Source organism: Ischnura elegans, chromosome 12, assembly GCF_921293095.1.
Source record: "Ischnura elegans chromosome 12, ioIscEleg1.1, whole genome shotgun sequence".
NCBI lineage: Eukaryota > Metazoa > Arthropoda > Insecta > Odonata > Coenagrionidae > Ischnura > Ischnura elegans.
Window position 1 is genome coordinate 580,411 of NC_060257.1, and position 16,469 is coordinate 596,879.

At 37.5% G+C, this 16,469-nt stretch overlaps 1 protein-coding gene across 2 annotated transcripts; it reads left to right on the plus strand.

The window, feature by feature from the left end:
• Window positions 1-9,672: 9,672 nt before the first annotated feature.
• LOC124169701 lies at window positions 9,673-15,269 on the plus strand. 2 transcript variants are annotated; one of them, XM_046548388.1, is made up of 7 exons: window positions 9,673-10,025; window positions 10,200-10,373; window positions 13,006-13,143; window positions 13,476-13,526; window positions 13,734-13,831; window positions 13,918-14,083; window positions 14,655-15,269. In XM_046548388.1, exons 1-7 carry the CDS (start codon window positions 9,800-9,802, stop codon window positions 14,795-14,797), a joined length of 996 nt encoding a protein of 331 aa, XP_046404344.1. In that variant the 5' UTR covers window positions 9,673-9,799; the 3' UTR covers window positions 14,798-15,269. The 2 variants fall into 2 exon arrangements, with proteins under 2 accessions (XP_046404344.1, XP_046404342.1); XM_046548386.1 differs by having other exon boundaries at window positions 9,675-10,025; window positions 13,608-13,831.
• The last annotated feature ends 1,200 nt before the right edge of the window (window positions 15,270-16,469 follow it).

Consider the following 16,469-nt stretch of genomic DNA (forward strand, 5'->3'; position numbering starts at 1 on the left):
GCTGCCGCCACAAGCCTTCTCTCTTTCCTTTATCACAATATTCAGGGAGTTTCGAGTCCCACAGTAAACGTTTAGTTTCATAACACTTCACTAATAGGGTGGTTTTCTATTATTCTTTTATTGCATAAATCGAAAGTTTATTACTCCTGGAGTATGTATTTCACGCTCTTAGATTTTTAAATGACGATATCTATTTTTCGCGATTAAACGAAAAGTGAAAATTTTCAAGCGTGCGAAAACGCGACGGCTATGTATGAATGCTGGGAAAACTCCGTGTGGCGCCATTCTGGTTCCCGCTGCTGCAAAGGTGGTGACCTTAGGGCGAGGCTTACAGAGCCGCTGTGATGCAGGCTGCTAGCAGGTAGCAGAGTACCATTCTTGCAGGTAGCGCTTGGCTTAAATAAGGATTATTATTCCCCTATCAAACGAAGGAAACTTTCCGACCTTAGCCAGTTTTGATAGGTGATTATTAAGACATGTTTCCCTAAGCTCTGTGCCTCATGCATGCATTTGTAATCTCAGACGATGTAAAACTCCTATCTATTCGTATAGAAACTACATCCTTGTGACGTCACATGGAGTGGCATCGCATGGGCGCCAATCTGGCCTTTTTCAAATGAGGTTGAAATTGACCATTGCCATTTGCGTAAACTGGGATTTCTAAAACCAAATAATTTGTATATTATGAATACATTCACTAATGGTGCGTAACGAATCGCAATCAATGCATTTCCTATTCTGTGATGAAGGAAACTACCCTATTGTCTGATCAAGTCATGATTATCCATGATGTCAGTTTCGTTGTGGAGGTTTGTTGGTTTGCAGTGCAGAATTGAATCTTGTTGTGGTGCGAGGCAGACGGCACTTGACGAACAGCACGGGGCGATGCACCTTTGAGCTAGGGATGGGCAAAAATAACCGGTTTTAATTATATGCGGTTTTTTAGAAGGTTAACCGAGTAAAAACCGGTTATTTTTCGACGCCGGTTAACCTGAGTACTCGGTTTTTTTGGCATAACCGAAAAATAACCCGAGGAAAATAATTTGACTCCTGATTCCCGCACTCTCTCGCGAACCGTTGGAACTACCAGCACTTTTGCCGCTGCTACACGGCTGCCACTGGCTGAGGTTTTCCTGCGCCTCTATCGGCCACAGAGAACATTAAAACCGGTTATTTTTGATGCAATAGAAAAACCTAGTGGCCGGTTAAAACCTAAGCGACGAGTACTCGTTGGCATAACCGATTGCAGGGAGTCGTTCCGAATGGAGAAAGAGTCAACCGTCCGGTATACCCGACGACAGCGCCAAAACGGATGATAGAAGAACTACGTGAAAATATGCAGGGAAACCACACAAACAATAATAAAGCAATGGCGGGGAATGGACGAAAGGTTATGCAGGAATAAGAAAAGATTTCATTGTATGAAACATGTTAATGAAGAATTTTTATGTAGGGACATAAAGTACATTTCTATTACTATCTGAAGGAAACAGTTAAATTTTTAGATTCACTCCACTAGAAACGAATACGTAATTCCTCATTAATGCAATGAAGACGAATCGACAGAGTCCACATATTCGGTAGACTCATAGATTTTATCAATTCCTCAGAATTTGATAAAAACAAATCCACAGAAAGAGTCTACCTTTTTCGTAGACTACTATATTTTATCAATTCCTAAGTGTGTAATCAAAAAAAATCCACAGAAAGGGTCAACCTTTTTCGTAGACTACTAGATTTCATCAATTACTTCTTATATATGATAAAACAATACGACAGAAAGAGTCAACTTTTTTGGTAGACTACTATATTTTATCAATTCCTAAGTGTGTAATCAAAAAAAATCCACAGAAGGGTCAACCCCTACAAACACAGAAAGGATTAAATCTGTATTAAACACGTATTTTGAAATCCACGAAATCTCAATAATATCTAGATTTAATCTGTTGCAAAGGTGTTGCTATGTCCTCTTTTTCTCATATTATATCTAGATTTAATACATGAAATATCTTGCCCCACAATACAGATTTTTCAGGGATTAAATACAGATTTCAGTATCTAGATTTTCCAGGGATACATTATAGTACTGCTTTTCATATGAACTTTTATGAAGGAACCTTTGCGTTACAATTAATGAAATATATTGAGGAAGCTTCCCTGAAGGGAAAACCCTCTGACCACCACAATAAGATCTCTACCTATTCACCCCTTAGCTCCAACAAGAATTATTTCATCAAGCACCCAATAAGCAAAATCTTTAAAAATTAACTAATCACTATGCAATAATTAACTGACTTGAAGGAAAAAGATTGTTTATTTGGATTGAGAAAACATGACTCATAATAATTGATATTTTATTAAAAAGGTACAAATATCTATTTATATCACATACAAATTCAAAGCATTTCAAATTACAGTGAAATTAATAATTTATTAATTCAACTAGCTTTTAATGTGCCCTTATCAATGTCATAGATTTTTAGGTAGAAAAATACATTAAGTAACCACTTCGCAATAATACACTGACTTGAGGAAAAAGGTTAATAATATGGATTAAAAAACATGAGATAGAGTAATTGAGGCTTTATTAAAAAATCACAAGTATTTTTTATTATCACTATACCTATATGAATTCCAAATTACTAAGAATCTAATTGATGTTGAGCATCATTGGCCTCCTCCTGCCCCTTGCACTGGCCTGCCACAGCCAGAAAGGGAGGAAAGATAAACACAATATACTACATAGAAAAGTGGCAGGTGGATAAAGTGAAAGGCTTTGCAGTCAATATAAAATAAATTTTTAAAGTACTAGTTCAGGGAGAAAGCAGATCAATAAAAACAAAGGCATTGAAATCAACAAACATGACGACACTCACGGCAGAGTTAAATGCTTATAATACAAGGTTAAGATAGAAAGCAGATTCATGAAAACAAAGCCATTTAAGTCAATATAAGTGAGCCCATTGAAGTCACAGTTTAACCATGGGCCCAATAACGGTCACTCTAGTGAATTTTTAGGGAGAGAAATGATAAAAATTTTATATTGCAAGGTTCAGTTTGAAAACAGGTTCATAATAACAAAGCCATTGAAGTTAACATACCTGAGGACACTAAAAGCACAGTTCAACCATGGGCTTAGTAAGAAAAAAGTTAATGGAGAAACCAGGTTCAAAAGAAGGAATCTAAAGGGAATTATGGAAACGGAGTTCAGACTTCAGGGTTCAATAAGCCCACCGAATAACATTGAGAAACGAAAAATTTCTCCTCGTCGTCGTTTTTGTTGCCAAGACCATCCCTCGTTACTATTTTCAGAGGCACTTTACAAATTGAAACATTACGATACAGTCATAAAATGAAGCTCATAATGAACCAACGTAATAGATAAATGTGCACCAACGTAATGGAATATGGTTTTTAAAAAAACTATGCATGTATATTGAATGATAAAGTTCACTACATACGGAAGATCCAGGTTACTGTGAGGTGCAAATACGATACTTATGCAATCGATGGATATTAAGGAAAAATATAACAGATAATGGAGCAAATAAACCATATGCAGCTCGTGTCGGTCAAAACTAGTCGTTTAGTAACAATAACAAAACACACTTTCACAGTTCATCACTAATGTTTCGGCCATTTTGCAAAATCACGTCACCGACGCTAGCGCCGCTAGTGGCGCAGAAACTTCGGAAACAGATTTAATCCGTATTTAAAAAGGATTTGGAAATCTAGATTTGATGTATTATGAAATCTCCCAAAAATACAGATTTGATCCTTTTTGTGTTTGTAGGGACCTTTTTCGTAGACTACTAGATTTCATCAATTACTTCTTATATATGATAAAACAATACGACAGAAAGAGTCAACTTTTTTGGTAGACTAATAGATTTCATCAATTCCTCAGTATGCAATCAAAACAATGCCACAGAAAGAGTTAACCTTTTTGGTAGACTATTACCCTACAAACACAAAAAGGATCAAATCTGTATTTTAGGGAGATTTCATAATACATCAAATCTAGATTTCCAAATCCTTTTTAAATACGGATTAAATCTGTTTTCGAAGTTTCTGCGCCACTAGCGGCGCTAGCGTCGGTGACGTAATTTTTCAAAATGGCCGAAACATTAGTGATGAAGTGTGAAAGTGTGTTTTGTTATTGTTACTAAACGACTAGGTTTGACCGACACGAGCTGCATATGGTTTATTTGATCCATTATCTGTTATATTTTTCCTTTACATCCATCGATTGCATAAGTATCGTATTTGCACCTCACAGTAACCTGGATCTTCCGTATGTAGTGAACTTTATCATTCAATATACATGCATAGTTTTTTTTAAAAACCATATTCCATTACGTTGGTGCACATTTATGTCCCTACAAACACAAGAAGGATCAAATCTGTATTTTTGGGAGATTTCAAAATACATCAAATCTGGATCTCCAAATCCTTTTTAAATACGGATTTAATCTGTTTCCTAATTTTCTGCTATGGCGCCGTGCATGACGGTATAGCTCGTGTAGCCAATCACTGGCTCTGGAGAATATGACGCATACTACGCCAACAGCTATCGCCAAAGAGAATCGCCAACGCCAAATATTCGGTCATTTCTTTCCTGCATCTGTCCTGAGCTGGTTCGCTGTTTGCAACAAAACCACTAGCAAGTTCCGAGTTATTCGGCTGTACGCTGTTGCTGCTGAAATACTTTACGCTATTTGGAGTGAAGTATAAGGCTGTACCACGTGCGGACATTTTTGCCTGTTTCGACCTCACCTGCTCTGCATCATATCTTCAAGGTAAGTAAATAATAAGCTTTGGAAAAGTAGCCACGGAAGTGCACGTGTTTGGAATACCGAGATCTCGATTATTAACGTTAGTTTTTTTCGAATTTTGTATTCTTTCATTCGCTACATAAAGTTTTTCTTTCATTTTTAGCTGAAAGTTGTGTATTAGTGGAATCGTGAGATTGGCATTCATCATGTTTAGAAAGTCTTTCATGGATATGGGAGCTAGGCACAAGCGTAGATTACGGGGTTGTGTTCCGCGGGATGCTAATTTATCAGAGTGTAGCGAGTTAGAAGTAGAATTAAAAGAGGAAACCGAAGTGTTTGGCGAGGGTTTCATTGTAATCGATGGCCCTAATTCCGCTGAAGGTATTAACTGTGGTATCGAGGGCACAACTTTTGCCTGTAGTAGTAGTTCTGAGTCGGATTCGGGGGATTCTATAGATGCGGACGAAGGGGAAAATTTTCTTTGCGATCTCAAAGAATGGGCTCTGAGTGGCATAACCCATACAAAGGTTGACGAGTTGTTGAAAATACTTAAAAAACATCCGTGCCATTCCAACTTGCCTTCTAATGCTCGAACGCTTTTGGCCACCCCACGGTCTAATAATATTAAAAATGTTGGCAGTGGGAAATATGTCCACGTGGGCATCGCAAATTCAATTAAAGAAATTCTCCGTGACCATCCCGAGACTAGAGAAACGCGGGAGTTGAAACTACAGTGTAGCGTTGATGGTGTTCCATTAGCAAAAAGTTCGGCAAGTCAGGCGTGGCCAATTTTAATGGCCATGGCAGAGTTTCACGCGATTAGCCCTTGGTTAGTGGGAATCTACCATGGGTACGAGAAACCTTCATCCTGCGACGAATTTTTTTCCGATTTTGTGGATGAAATGAGGCAAATAAAATGTGAAGGTATTAATTTCAATGGTACCACATATTCAGTTCATATTGATGCTTATGTGTGCGATGCTCCAGCACGAGCCTTCGCCGCACAGATAAAAGGTCACAATGCCTACTTTGGTTGCGGAAAGTGTACTGTAGAGTAGGCCGGCCCTTATTTTTCAGAATTGCGAAAAGTTATGTTTTCCTGGCCTTAAAATGATCCAAATGGTGTTCATATTCACGTGTTAAAATTTGGTTACTTTAAAATAACGGCAACCCGTGCCCCAAGGGCCCTAAGTACTAAGGACCCTCAATTGAGTTTTTTGGGGCTGCAAAAGCACTATTTCTCTGTAAAACGTAAAAGTAAAGCCCTTTAGGGCCGATTTTCTGTTTGTTTTAACCTATCTCTAAGCGTTTAGGAGATATCGCCCGTCGTAATGCAATCTCCCCCCTAGGACGCCACCCCGCACCGCGGCACCGCTGAGGTATGTCCCGCACCACTTACTAGAGACTTCCCCTCAACCCCCTCCCCTCCCTCGGCAAAGACTTTGCTCCTGATGACAAGATTTACATGCTAGTGGTACAGTATTGAATAGGTTGTTCCTCTTGTGTCATGATTAATGTTGTTAAAGCCTATAATGCCAATTTTAACCCTTCAACGCCGTCCTATGTATTGGGTACCGACCCCTTAAACCTTGATTTTTTGCCGCCAAACGGCCGCGAACCATTCCAGCAGGCTTTGTTCCAAAGTGCTTTTTATGTACAAAATATTATAAGCATGTGATAGAAATGTGTCTATGAATAATAAAGGAATGAAGGGATTGAGCAGGGCTTCCAGGGCTCCAACAGTAGATAGAAATATTCAAGGAGAAGAAAGTAGGTAATAAGTTCACGGATGTAGATACCTGTGGATAGATAGAGATAGTTATTGTGTATAGTGTGCAAAGGATAGGAAGAGCTAAGTTTTTTAGGATGTAAGGAGAAAAGTGGTGAAATAAATACTTTATCATGAACGTGACGTTCATTTTAAGAATAGACCAACAAGGAAAGGCATGTAATCAAGACTAAATCCAGGCATTGAACTGGTTGGAACAGAAAGTGAAGAAATACTCGGCTCAAATTTACCGACAGTGAGAGAAGTACTATGTGTTTTCTCTATCTCCTAATGGGTTCGAAATTTGTAAGACTTAGTGCGAGAAAAACCGTGAGAAATGCGTCTCATCCATAGTATAAAACTAGAATTCCTGTTTTTACGGAAAATAAGGCGATTGAAAAGTTAGAAAAATGACGCAAAGAATGGATGAACGTGCAACGGCATAAAGAGAACGCGAACTACGGTGGATATGAAGAGAAGAGAATCTTTCGTAACAAAACTTGATGATTTGCTTGACATCACAAGGAGCGGTACCATTGAATTTTTGACGCGCGAGGAGGAAAGTGCAGTTTATCTCTCGGATAAATGTGCTTGGGCTGAAGAAATAAAGTTCTTACGCAAATAAAGAGGAGAACGAAATGCAGTTATTGGTGGAATAGATATCAATATATTCAAGAAGAAATGAAAAGATGTGGTTATCCGCTCCTTTTGTTGCATTAGCTCCCATCAGAGACCCGTAGTTCCTACAAAGACTTGTTAATTACGAAAGTGTTAACCTAGACATAGCGAAAGCAGCACAAAAGAGGTTTTCAAACTACTTGTGGTACATGAGTGAGGAGTTGGTAGGCCTGTCCTTCTTTGACGGATCCATTTCTAGGTGTGAAAAAAAAACGTGATACGCCGTATGTGGTCTTGTGTAGGAAAATATGATCCACCGAAGAAGGCATTATATAAACGTAAAGACATGACTAAGGTATCTATACCAAATTTTGTCACCACTAATTCGAGAAAGCTATTTAATGTATTGTAAATATGCATTGCATTCTTTGATGTGAACATACGAGAATGGGATGAACATACAAGAACGATTTGCAAATTATTCGGGGTCATCAAGTGGGAAATGATTGTGCAGCGAGAGGAGTGAAACTAATTCAAGATTTTTGGGCAGTCACGTTGAAGGAAGAGAGCTTTCAAAATTTATTACTAAGAGTGACTTTTCATCGCAATACAATCATTACGTGTGGAAAGGCACTTTCATTTCCAAATGTAGGATGTCAGTGAAAAATTAGAAATACAATGAAAATCTATTTTATTTTGGTTAATGTACCGAAATTCATGGACAGAGTGAAAATAAATTGATCTCTTGGATTGGAAGTATTGTTATGGCAATTAAATTCTTTCTAAGGTAAGCACATTTCTTCAGAGGCTAGATCTTGACATCAGGAGCAAAGTCTTTGCCGAGGGAGGGGAGGGGGTTGAGGGGAAGTCTCTAGTAAGTGGTGCGGGACATACCTCAGCGGTGCCGCGGTGCGGGGTGGCGCCCTAGGGGGGAGATTGCATTACGACGGGCGATATCTCCTAAACGCTTAGAGATAGGTTAAAACAAACAGAAAATCGGCCCGAAAGAACTTTACTTTTACGTTTTACATAGAAATAGTGCTTTTGCAGCCCCAAAAAACTCAATTGAGGGTCCTTAGTACTTAGGGCCCTTGGGGCACGGGTTGCCGTTATTTTAAAGTAACCAAATTTTAACACGTGAATATGAACATCATTTGGATCATTTTGAGACCAGGAAAACATAACTTTTCGCAATTCTGAAAAATAAGGGCCGGCCTACTGTAGAGGGTACTTTTATTCAAAATAGAGTTGTATTTGATGAGGTTAATTCGCCCAAAAGAACTGATGATGGTTTCAGTGGTAGGGTGCAACAGGAGCATCATAATGGACAATCTCCTCTTGAAAGAATACCAGGAACCCTCATGGTAACAAGCTTTCCATTTGAGTATATGCACCTGGTATGCTTAGGTGTAGTAAGGAAAATGCTATTGGCATTTACGAGGGGTAATTTAGGGGTTCGTATGAATTCCCGGGCGTTGAGTTCCGTCAGCTCGCGTTTAAACCAAATATCTTGCTTTGTCCCGCATGAGTTTGCACGAAAACCACGCTCCATGAGTTACATATTGAGGTGGAAAGCTACAGAATTCCGGCAATTCCTCCTATATACTGGTCCTCTTGCTCTTCTTGGTATCACGAGCGATGATGTGATGAAGCACTTCTTGATACTTCATGTGGCTATAAGAATTTTAGTCAGTAAGGAATATCACGCAGATTTAACAATGCGAAAGTATTCTAAAGATTTGCTGCAATTTTTTGTTACCCATTTCGGTGTCCTTTATGGACAAGAAAATGTCAGCTACAACGTGCATGGCCTGATTCACTTGACTGATGATTCAGATCATTTAGGACCACTTGATCGGTTTAGTGCCTTCAGGTTTGAGAATTATTTGCAAGTGATCAAGAAAAGCATTAGAAAGCATAACGCACCATTACAGCAGATCATAAATCGAGTGTCCGAGAGAAAATTGCACTATGCGAAAGGGAAGTTGGAAGAAAGTAGCTGTAACAATAAGATGAAAGTTAGGAAAATTCAGTGTGATAATGATCATGCATTAAATGTGAAGTCTCCATGCTATTCACATTGCATTCTTGACTGTGGTAAAGTTACCACAAAGAGTCCTGACAATTGCGTAGTAATGGATGATGGAAGTGTAGTGATAGTCGACCACATTGCTACTGGTAATATAGGCATTGTTGTAGTTGGTCGGAAATTCAAGAGCATGGCCAGTTTTTATGATAGTCCAATCAACTCTAATGAGGTTGGGATTTTCAAAGCCTCAGATTTGTCATTAGAGATGTTATGGCCCCTTAATTCCATTAGGCACAAAGGGATGTGTGTTCCCAATGTGACTTTGGAATCTTCAGAATCTTATTATGTTGCCGTGATGCTTCATCAATAAGTCAAGTCTTGTGTTAGCTACCCTGTTCATCTTAATTTGATTTCAATATGAAGTGATGTTGCATTTGTTCAATAAATTAGATTTCATTGTAAGATGTTTTTGTGTATGTATATATAGATGTAGGCTTGGGAGGTTACCTTGTATTAACATAGTGTATAACTTGAATTCTGGAGAAGAATTACTGCTCAAAAGTATAATTACATCCCAAAATAAAGTAGGTATAGTGACCAGTGATAGCAATGGATAGTTGGGTAGTGGTAGAATTCATGCCGGCCAATGAGGGTGACATACCAGATTGCAAGGCAGTGCCTACTACGTGGCTGTCGGAGAGTAAGGGGACCCTGATGTGTTGCTACCCTAGCGGAATGAGTGATAGGCAGATTATCTTCATCATTGCCAGCCATGCACTGCCAGACCCATCTTGGAGTAAGTTCAGGGTTAGGAAATTTCCTAACAGTGTTTGTGGTGAGTACATTTGTTTATTCTTGGAATCTTCTTATTAGTTGAGAATTTTGGCATATCTCTCTGGGAATTAATTTTAGTACAGAGTCACATTTGTTTATAGTTTTATCATGATTTCCACTGTCATTCTAATTTGTTTCACATGAAAGATTATAACCTGTAAAATTCTTCACTTAGATTCATACGAGAAGGCCAGAGAGCTGGAGTTAGTGGCCATTGATACCTCTGATGTGGATGCCGATAAGGTCCTTGGGCGAGGTCAAAGAAGGAAGAGGGTGAAGTATGAGAGTGATGATGAGAGTGATTATTGCCCAAGGAGGAAAATGCCATCTCCTCCAAAGATGGTTAAAGGTGAAGTATTAACCCAGACGGCCCAGAACCCTCCGTATCTAATTCGTATGTACATAGTACCCATTGACTAAGGGGATACTATGCCGCTTCGTCGCTTTTCGTCAATGGATAATTTCCGTTCGCGGCCTGTCGACGAAGCGCGTACGCAGCATGTGAATGTCCGCTACTAAGCACGTACGATTGGATACGAAGCGCGCAGGAACACGACACTCAGGCTAATCTCAATCGATTAGGTCGACATTAGATATATCGTAACTCGCACGATCGAAAAATGTATCGAACGCAACACAATCGATAGCTACCGACCGTAGCGAGAACCTTGATACGAATCATTATGAATTGTAAGTTCTCAATAGGTAAATAACACCATATCATGAATTCTAATTACCATGAAAGACTCACGACCGACAAAGTTTTGTCGGTTGTGAGTTTTTCATGGTAATTAGAATTCATGATATAGTATTATTTACCCATTGAGAACTTACAAAACTTACTCGGCCACTTAAATAACTCTGCGAAAAATGAGATTCTCATGGCTAATTCACGCACCCCCAGCATCCAGCATTGTTAAGTGGCTCGTACTTACTTGGAAACCTTGAGATGTTAATGAGAGTAAATTCTTATTAATTTTGACACTAAATAAGACATCACATAGCCCACGAGCATTAAAAAGCTTACCCTAAAGCCTGACGAAATAAAATTTTTAAATAAAAATTGCCGATGAAACAGGATTGCTGACACATCTGCTATTAGTATGATCGAATTCATCAAAATGCAAGCAAAAATTAACGTATAGTTCAGTCTCAGCTACTAAAACTTACCCATATCAGGCGCTAAAGTATTTGAAAAATTATTTGGGATGAGTAAAAGTCCCTAGGTCACTGCAGTAAATGTATCACCCTATTAAAAATATGAAAGCCCTGCCAAATCACCAGCATAAACACTTGTAAAATAAAACATGTTATCTCTTAGATCACACCTCCGATTTTATACTTACTTTGCATGAAGTCACCACCGCAAGAAATTTTAAAGAGGCAGGAAAGAAAAAACCCACAGAAATACAATACATATATTATGTATTTTCTATTGTCAACCACAATAATATTTCCAATTTTCTCTTCTATCCCACATCTAATTTAGCGAAACAATTACTCTTATTCTCTTTCGAATAGAAAATTATTTAAAAGAGGACTGGTCGATACATACAAACTATCGTCAATACTTTCTCCGATGAACGTCCACTATCACTGCACCAACTTGCACAAATCAAATCCACATCCACAAATATGTCACTTCTGCCACAATGTCTGTCTTCTTGGCGACAGGTAACAGTGAAGCAATGGTACCTTCCTCCAATCTGGGCACCTCCAATTCAGCAAGAATTTTCTCCTCGTCTTCTCGTCCAAGGCCACAGATTATTTTCTGATATCACAAGGTGCGATGTGAAGCTCAGACACCTAAAATTAATAAATAATAAAATACCATGTAACTTATTAGGTCAAATCATTTCCAATTTTTGGTATTTCTGCATGAGAAATCAAATAACTAGGCTCGTAAATATAGTAAATATTTTTATGCCTGATATTTTTATTGTTTTAAACTATAGCATAAGATAATTTGAAATGATGAAAGCCGACGTGTAATACACCATAGGGCAAGCTAAGAAGCAATATTCGAACCTATAAACTTGGCAGCTTATTCCTAGTTTCTCCTTTAACCACACGTTTACCGAATGAATTAATACAAAAAAGACAACTAAAATGCAAGAATTTTCAAAAGAATTGCTGCTACAATATTTTGAATCACCATTTTTAGTACTGAATAGTACTATAGTACTTCAGTACTGAATAGTTCGGGATGTTGATGCATCAACATCCCGAAGCCACTTCTAACTTAAAATTACATCCAAATAATTACAGCGAGAAAGAGTACATACCTCACAGCTTTTCGTAGGGGTGAAATGTTTTCTTCTTATCGCCCAAATGCACTTCTTCTTCAACTCAGGATCTTTTGGAAAGCTAAAACCTTGAACCATGTCCCGGAGTTTCCATTACGTCATCCCGACAATAAACACACGAAAGGCATTTTTAACAAAAATATCTCACAAACACGTTTCTGAAGCCCAGTGAATGAAATTAAAGAATAAGGGAAACTTCACTATTACCAGACACTCTATTTTTCACAAACTTAACCACAAAAATCCCTGAAATGTGGTAAGACGTTACGTAAACGACGCGATCTCCAACGCCTTGTGCTAGCTTGTGAAGACATGTGATCTTTCTAGGAGGATATGGCACGATGGCACCAGATGGCACCACCCGCGTAAGAAAATAGTCCCAGACCGAATACAGTTTTATCGATGAGATACAATTTTATCGATGCATATGAATTTGCCAGTCCTCTTGCATCTTTATTCGTCATTAAAGGAAATAAAGAAACAAAACCTTCTAAGTAACTTCTTAAGCGCGATTTTTGTATCTTGATTGTCCACCCTCGTATTTAGGTACGAAAACTTCCTGTGCCGTCTGGGAACTGTGGTTCTTTGTTATGCTTATTGACTGCTTTGTGATTTTGCATTTATATGTGATGGTATATAATGCTTTATATATTATTCATTCCCATGGTGAAATAGAACCCACAGCAAGCCATAAATCTGTGCTCGTTTCACATAATGTAAGGAGTACAGAAGCTGCTGCAATTTTTATGGAGAGTGCAGGGCCCTCTACAAGCTGTATTTCAGCCATTAATGCTGATACCAGTACCTCTTCAGGTTGGTAATTCACAAATTTGTTTTCATAGTTGGATTCAGTGCATAACATGGTTTCATTTTTGTAATTTTGCAAGTAATACTAATCAGTATTGGTTGTTTCTATGAAGTTAGTTTTGTTAGTCATGTTGTCTCATTCTAATATTCATTTTCTGGCCTCATTGGCGGTGGAGTGAAGTAAATATTTTACCTTCATAGAAGCAAATGTCTAACTGCATAGTCATAAGTCTACTCAAATATTAAGCCAGTATATTTTATGCTTTCCTTCGACATAATGAGATTTCTATTCTCTTCCTTCTGCTTAGTGTTCTATTCATACTTATTTTGTATTTCAGATACATTTTCCAGTGGTGGGGCATGCAACTGTGGCTGCAAGGAAAATAAACGTAAGTACTCTACTTAATTCTTTAAATTATGTGGAAGTTTTAAATTAAATTGCTTTAAGTGCATCTTTTCTTTTAAATCAGGTATGATTGACGTCTTGCTAAAAAGAGTGGAGACAACTAATGTTCTTCTACTCGAAGTGGTCGAGACGACACAATCACTGGTTGCAGCAGTGAACAACCTGAAAGAAAGACCTTCTCATGTTCAAGGGGTTCCAGATGTTGAACTGAATTTCCCGTTGAGGACTGTCGAGGACTATGAAGTAATGGAGAACGATCTGAAAGATGTGGCATTCAGGGAGTTAGTGGTAGGTTGAGGAGATGATTTGCCTGTATGATAGCTTGTTTAGCTATTGCTCTCACTTCTTTGTCTAATGATCCCTTCACTTTCCAGAAAGGGGTATTGAAGATCCATGGTGGGGCTTCACTGTTGACTGCCGTCAATGGGATATTGTACTACGCAATGACAGATGCTTTGGGGAAATGTTTTACTTATAAGGGAGTCCCAGCCCGGAATAAATTTAGCTTCAAAGATTCTAGGCTTGATAAATTGATATTTGGTAAGTAATGCATTGGCATTTATATTTAAACCCAATGAATTTTTTTCACCTCATTAGTTTTCAGCAGGTTTATTTTGCTCATACTGCATTGTTTTCTGCTGTTCTTAATTCATGAAGGAATTAATGTGAAATCAGTGTAAACTAATTAATTTTGTGGAGCAGTCATCCAAATGTTAAGTTGTGGTATTCAGTATTTGGATTGGGCCATGGCATTTTCTTTCACCTTTAATTAATAACATTAAAGTTATTAGGGTACTATGTAATTTAATTTTTAACAATGTGATAACTTCATTTACCTTCACTTTCTATAAAAAAGTGGCACATCACCTGGAAATATTATATGAATTATATCTCATGATCTTCTTAAATTGTTGTATATTGTTTGGACTTGTGAAGGTGGTTTTCAAATGCAAAGATATACATATTTAGTTTTCAAAAATTCACAATGGTAGAATCCTTTTAACTTTCTTTATGGTTTATCTTGTTGCCATTGGGTATTGACTTGTCAGTCTCATGAGAACACGTTGTATTTGGGAATTTTATGGCACTGAATTCAATTTTTTCATTTCAGAAGTGGTACAGGGGAGACCAAGTTTGGCCAACCACTCTAGAAAAGAGGTTGGAAAGGCAGTGGCAGAGTGGCTGCGGCAGGCTGGTGCAAGGGACAGGAGGAAGCAAGCGAAGGATGCTCAACCACGATTAGAATTATTGTAATTTAAAGTGTTTGCAATTTGTATACGATGTTAATAGAATTTGATTAGATTCATTGCTGTTTTAAATGCTTGGAATTTGTGTATACTGTTCATGGAATTCTATTAGATTCACTGTACTTTAATAGACCTTGATTAGATTCATTGAGGTTTTAAATGCTTGGGATTTGTGTATACTGTTCATGGAATTCTATTAGATTCACTGTACTTTAATAGACCTTGATTAGATTCATTGCTGTTTTAAATGCTTGGAATTTGTGTATACTGTTCATGGAATTCTATTAGATTCACTGTACTTTAATAGACCTTGATTAGATTCATTGCTGTTTTAAATGCTTGGGATTTGTGTATACTGTTCATGGAATTCTATTAGATTCACTGTACTTTAATAGACCTTGATTAGATTCATTGCTGTTTTAAATGCTTGGAATTTGTGTATACTGTTCATGGAATTCTATTAGATTCACTGTACTTTAATAGACCTTGATTAGATTCATTGCTGTTTTAAATGCTTGGAATTTGCGTATACTGTTCATGGAATTCTATTAGATTCACTGTACTTTAATAGACCTTGATTAGATTCATTGCTGTTTTAAATGCTTGGAATTTGCGTATACTGTTCATGGAATTCTATTAGATTCACTTTACTTTAATAGCACTTGATTGGATTCATTGCTGTTTTAAATACTTGGAATTTGCGTATACTGTTCATGGAATTCTATTAGATTCAATGTACTTTAATAGCACTTGATTGGATTCATTGCTGTTTTAAATGCTTGGAATTTGCGTATACTGTTCATGGAATTCTATTAGATTCACTTTACTTTAATAGCACTTGATTGGATTCATTGCTGTTTTAAATGCTTGGAATTTGCGTATACTGTTCATGGAATTCTGTTAGATTCACTGTATTCATGGTTAAATAAAAAACACAGTACTATTCCACAACCTTATATTTTGTAGTCTACTAGTTTCAACGTTACAACGTCATTATCAAGACTGTAGTGACTGTGTGTGACTGATAGGACTGCAGTCTCTGTAGTGTAGTTGCATTCACTGTAGTGACTGTGTAGTGACTGATAGGACTGCAGTCTTGATAATGACGTTGTAACGTTGAAACTAGTAGACTACAAAATATAAGGTTGTGGAATAGTACTGTGTTTTTTATTTAACCATGAATATCTCATCGTTCCACCAAGTAACGCCTAAATCTGTTGATTAGATTCACTGTACTTTAATAGCACTTGATTGGATTCATTGCTGTTTTAAATGCTTGGAATTTGCGTATACTGTTCATGGAATTCTGTTAGATTCACTGTACTTTAATAGACCTTGATTAGATTCATTGCTGTTTAAATGCTTGGAATTTGCGTATACTGTTCATGGAATTCTATTAGATTCACTTTACTTTAATAGCACTTGATTGGATTCATTGCTGTTTTAAATGCTTGAAATTTGCGTATACTGTTCATGGAATTCTATTAGATTCACTGTACTTTAATAGACCTTGATTAGATTCATTGCTGTTTTAAATGCTTGGAATTTGCGTATACTGTTCATGGAATTCTATTAGATTCACTGTACTTTAATAGCACTTGATTAGATTCATTGCTGTTTTAAATGCTTGGAATTTGTGTATACTGTTCATGGAATTCTATTAGATTCACTTTACTTTA

Bases quoted from the DNA above. Each gene is read 5' to 3' on its own strand.
- LOC124169701 (XM_046548386.1), top strand. From the start codon at position 9,800: ATGGATAGTTGGGTAGTGGTAGAATTCATGCCGGCCAATGAGGGTGAC. The intron at 10,026-10,199 runs GTGAGTACATTT...TTCTTCACTTAG, and splicing joins ATTTCCTAACAGTGTTTGTG to ATTCATACGAGAAGGCCAGA. The intron at 13,832-13,917 runs GTAGGTTGAGGA...TTCACTTTCCAG, and splicing joins TGGCATTCAGGGAGTTAGTG to AAAGGGGTATTGAAGATCCA.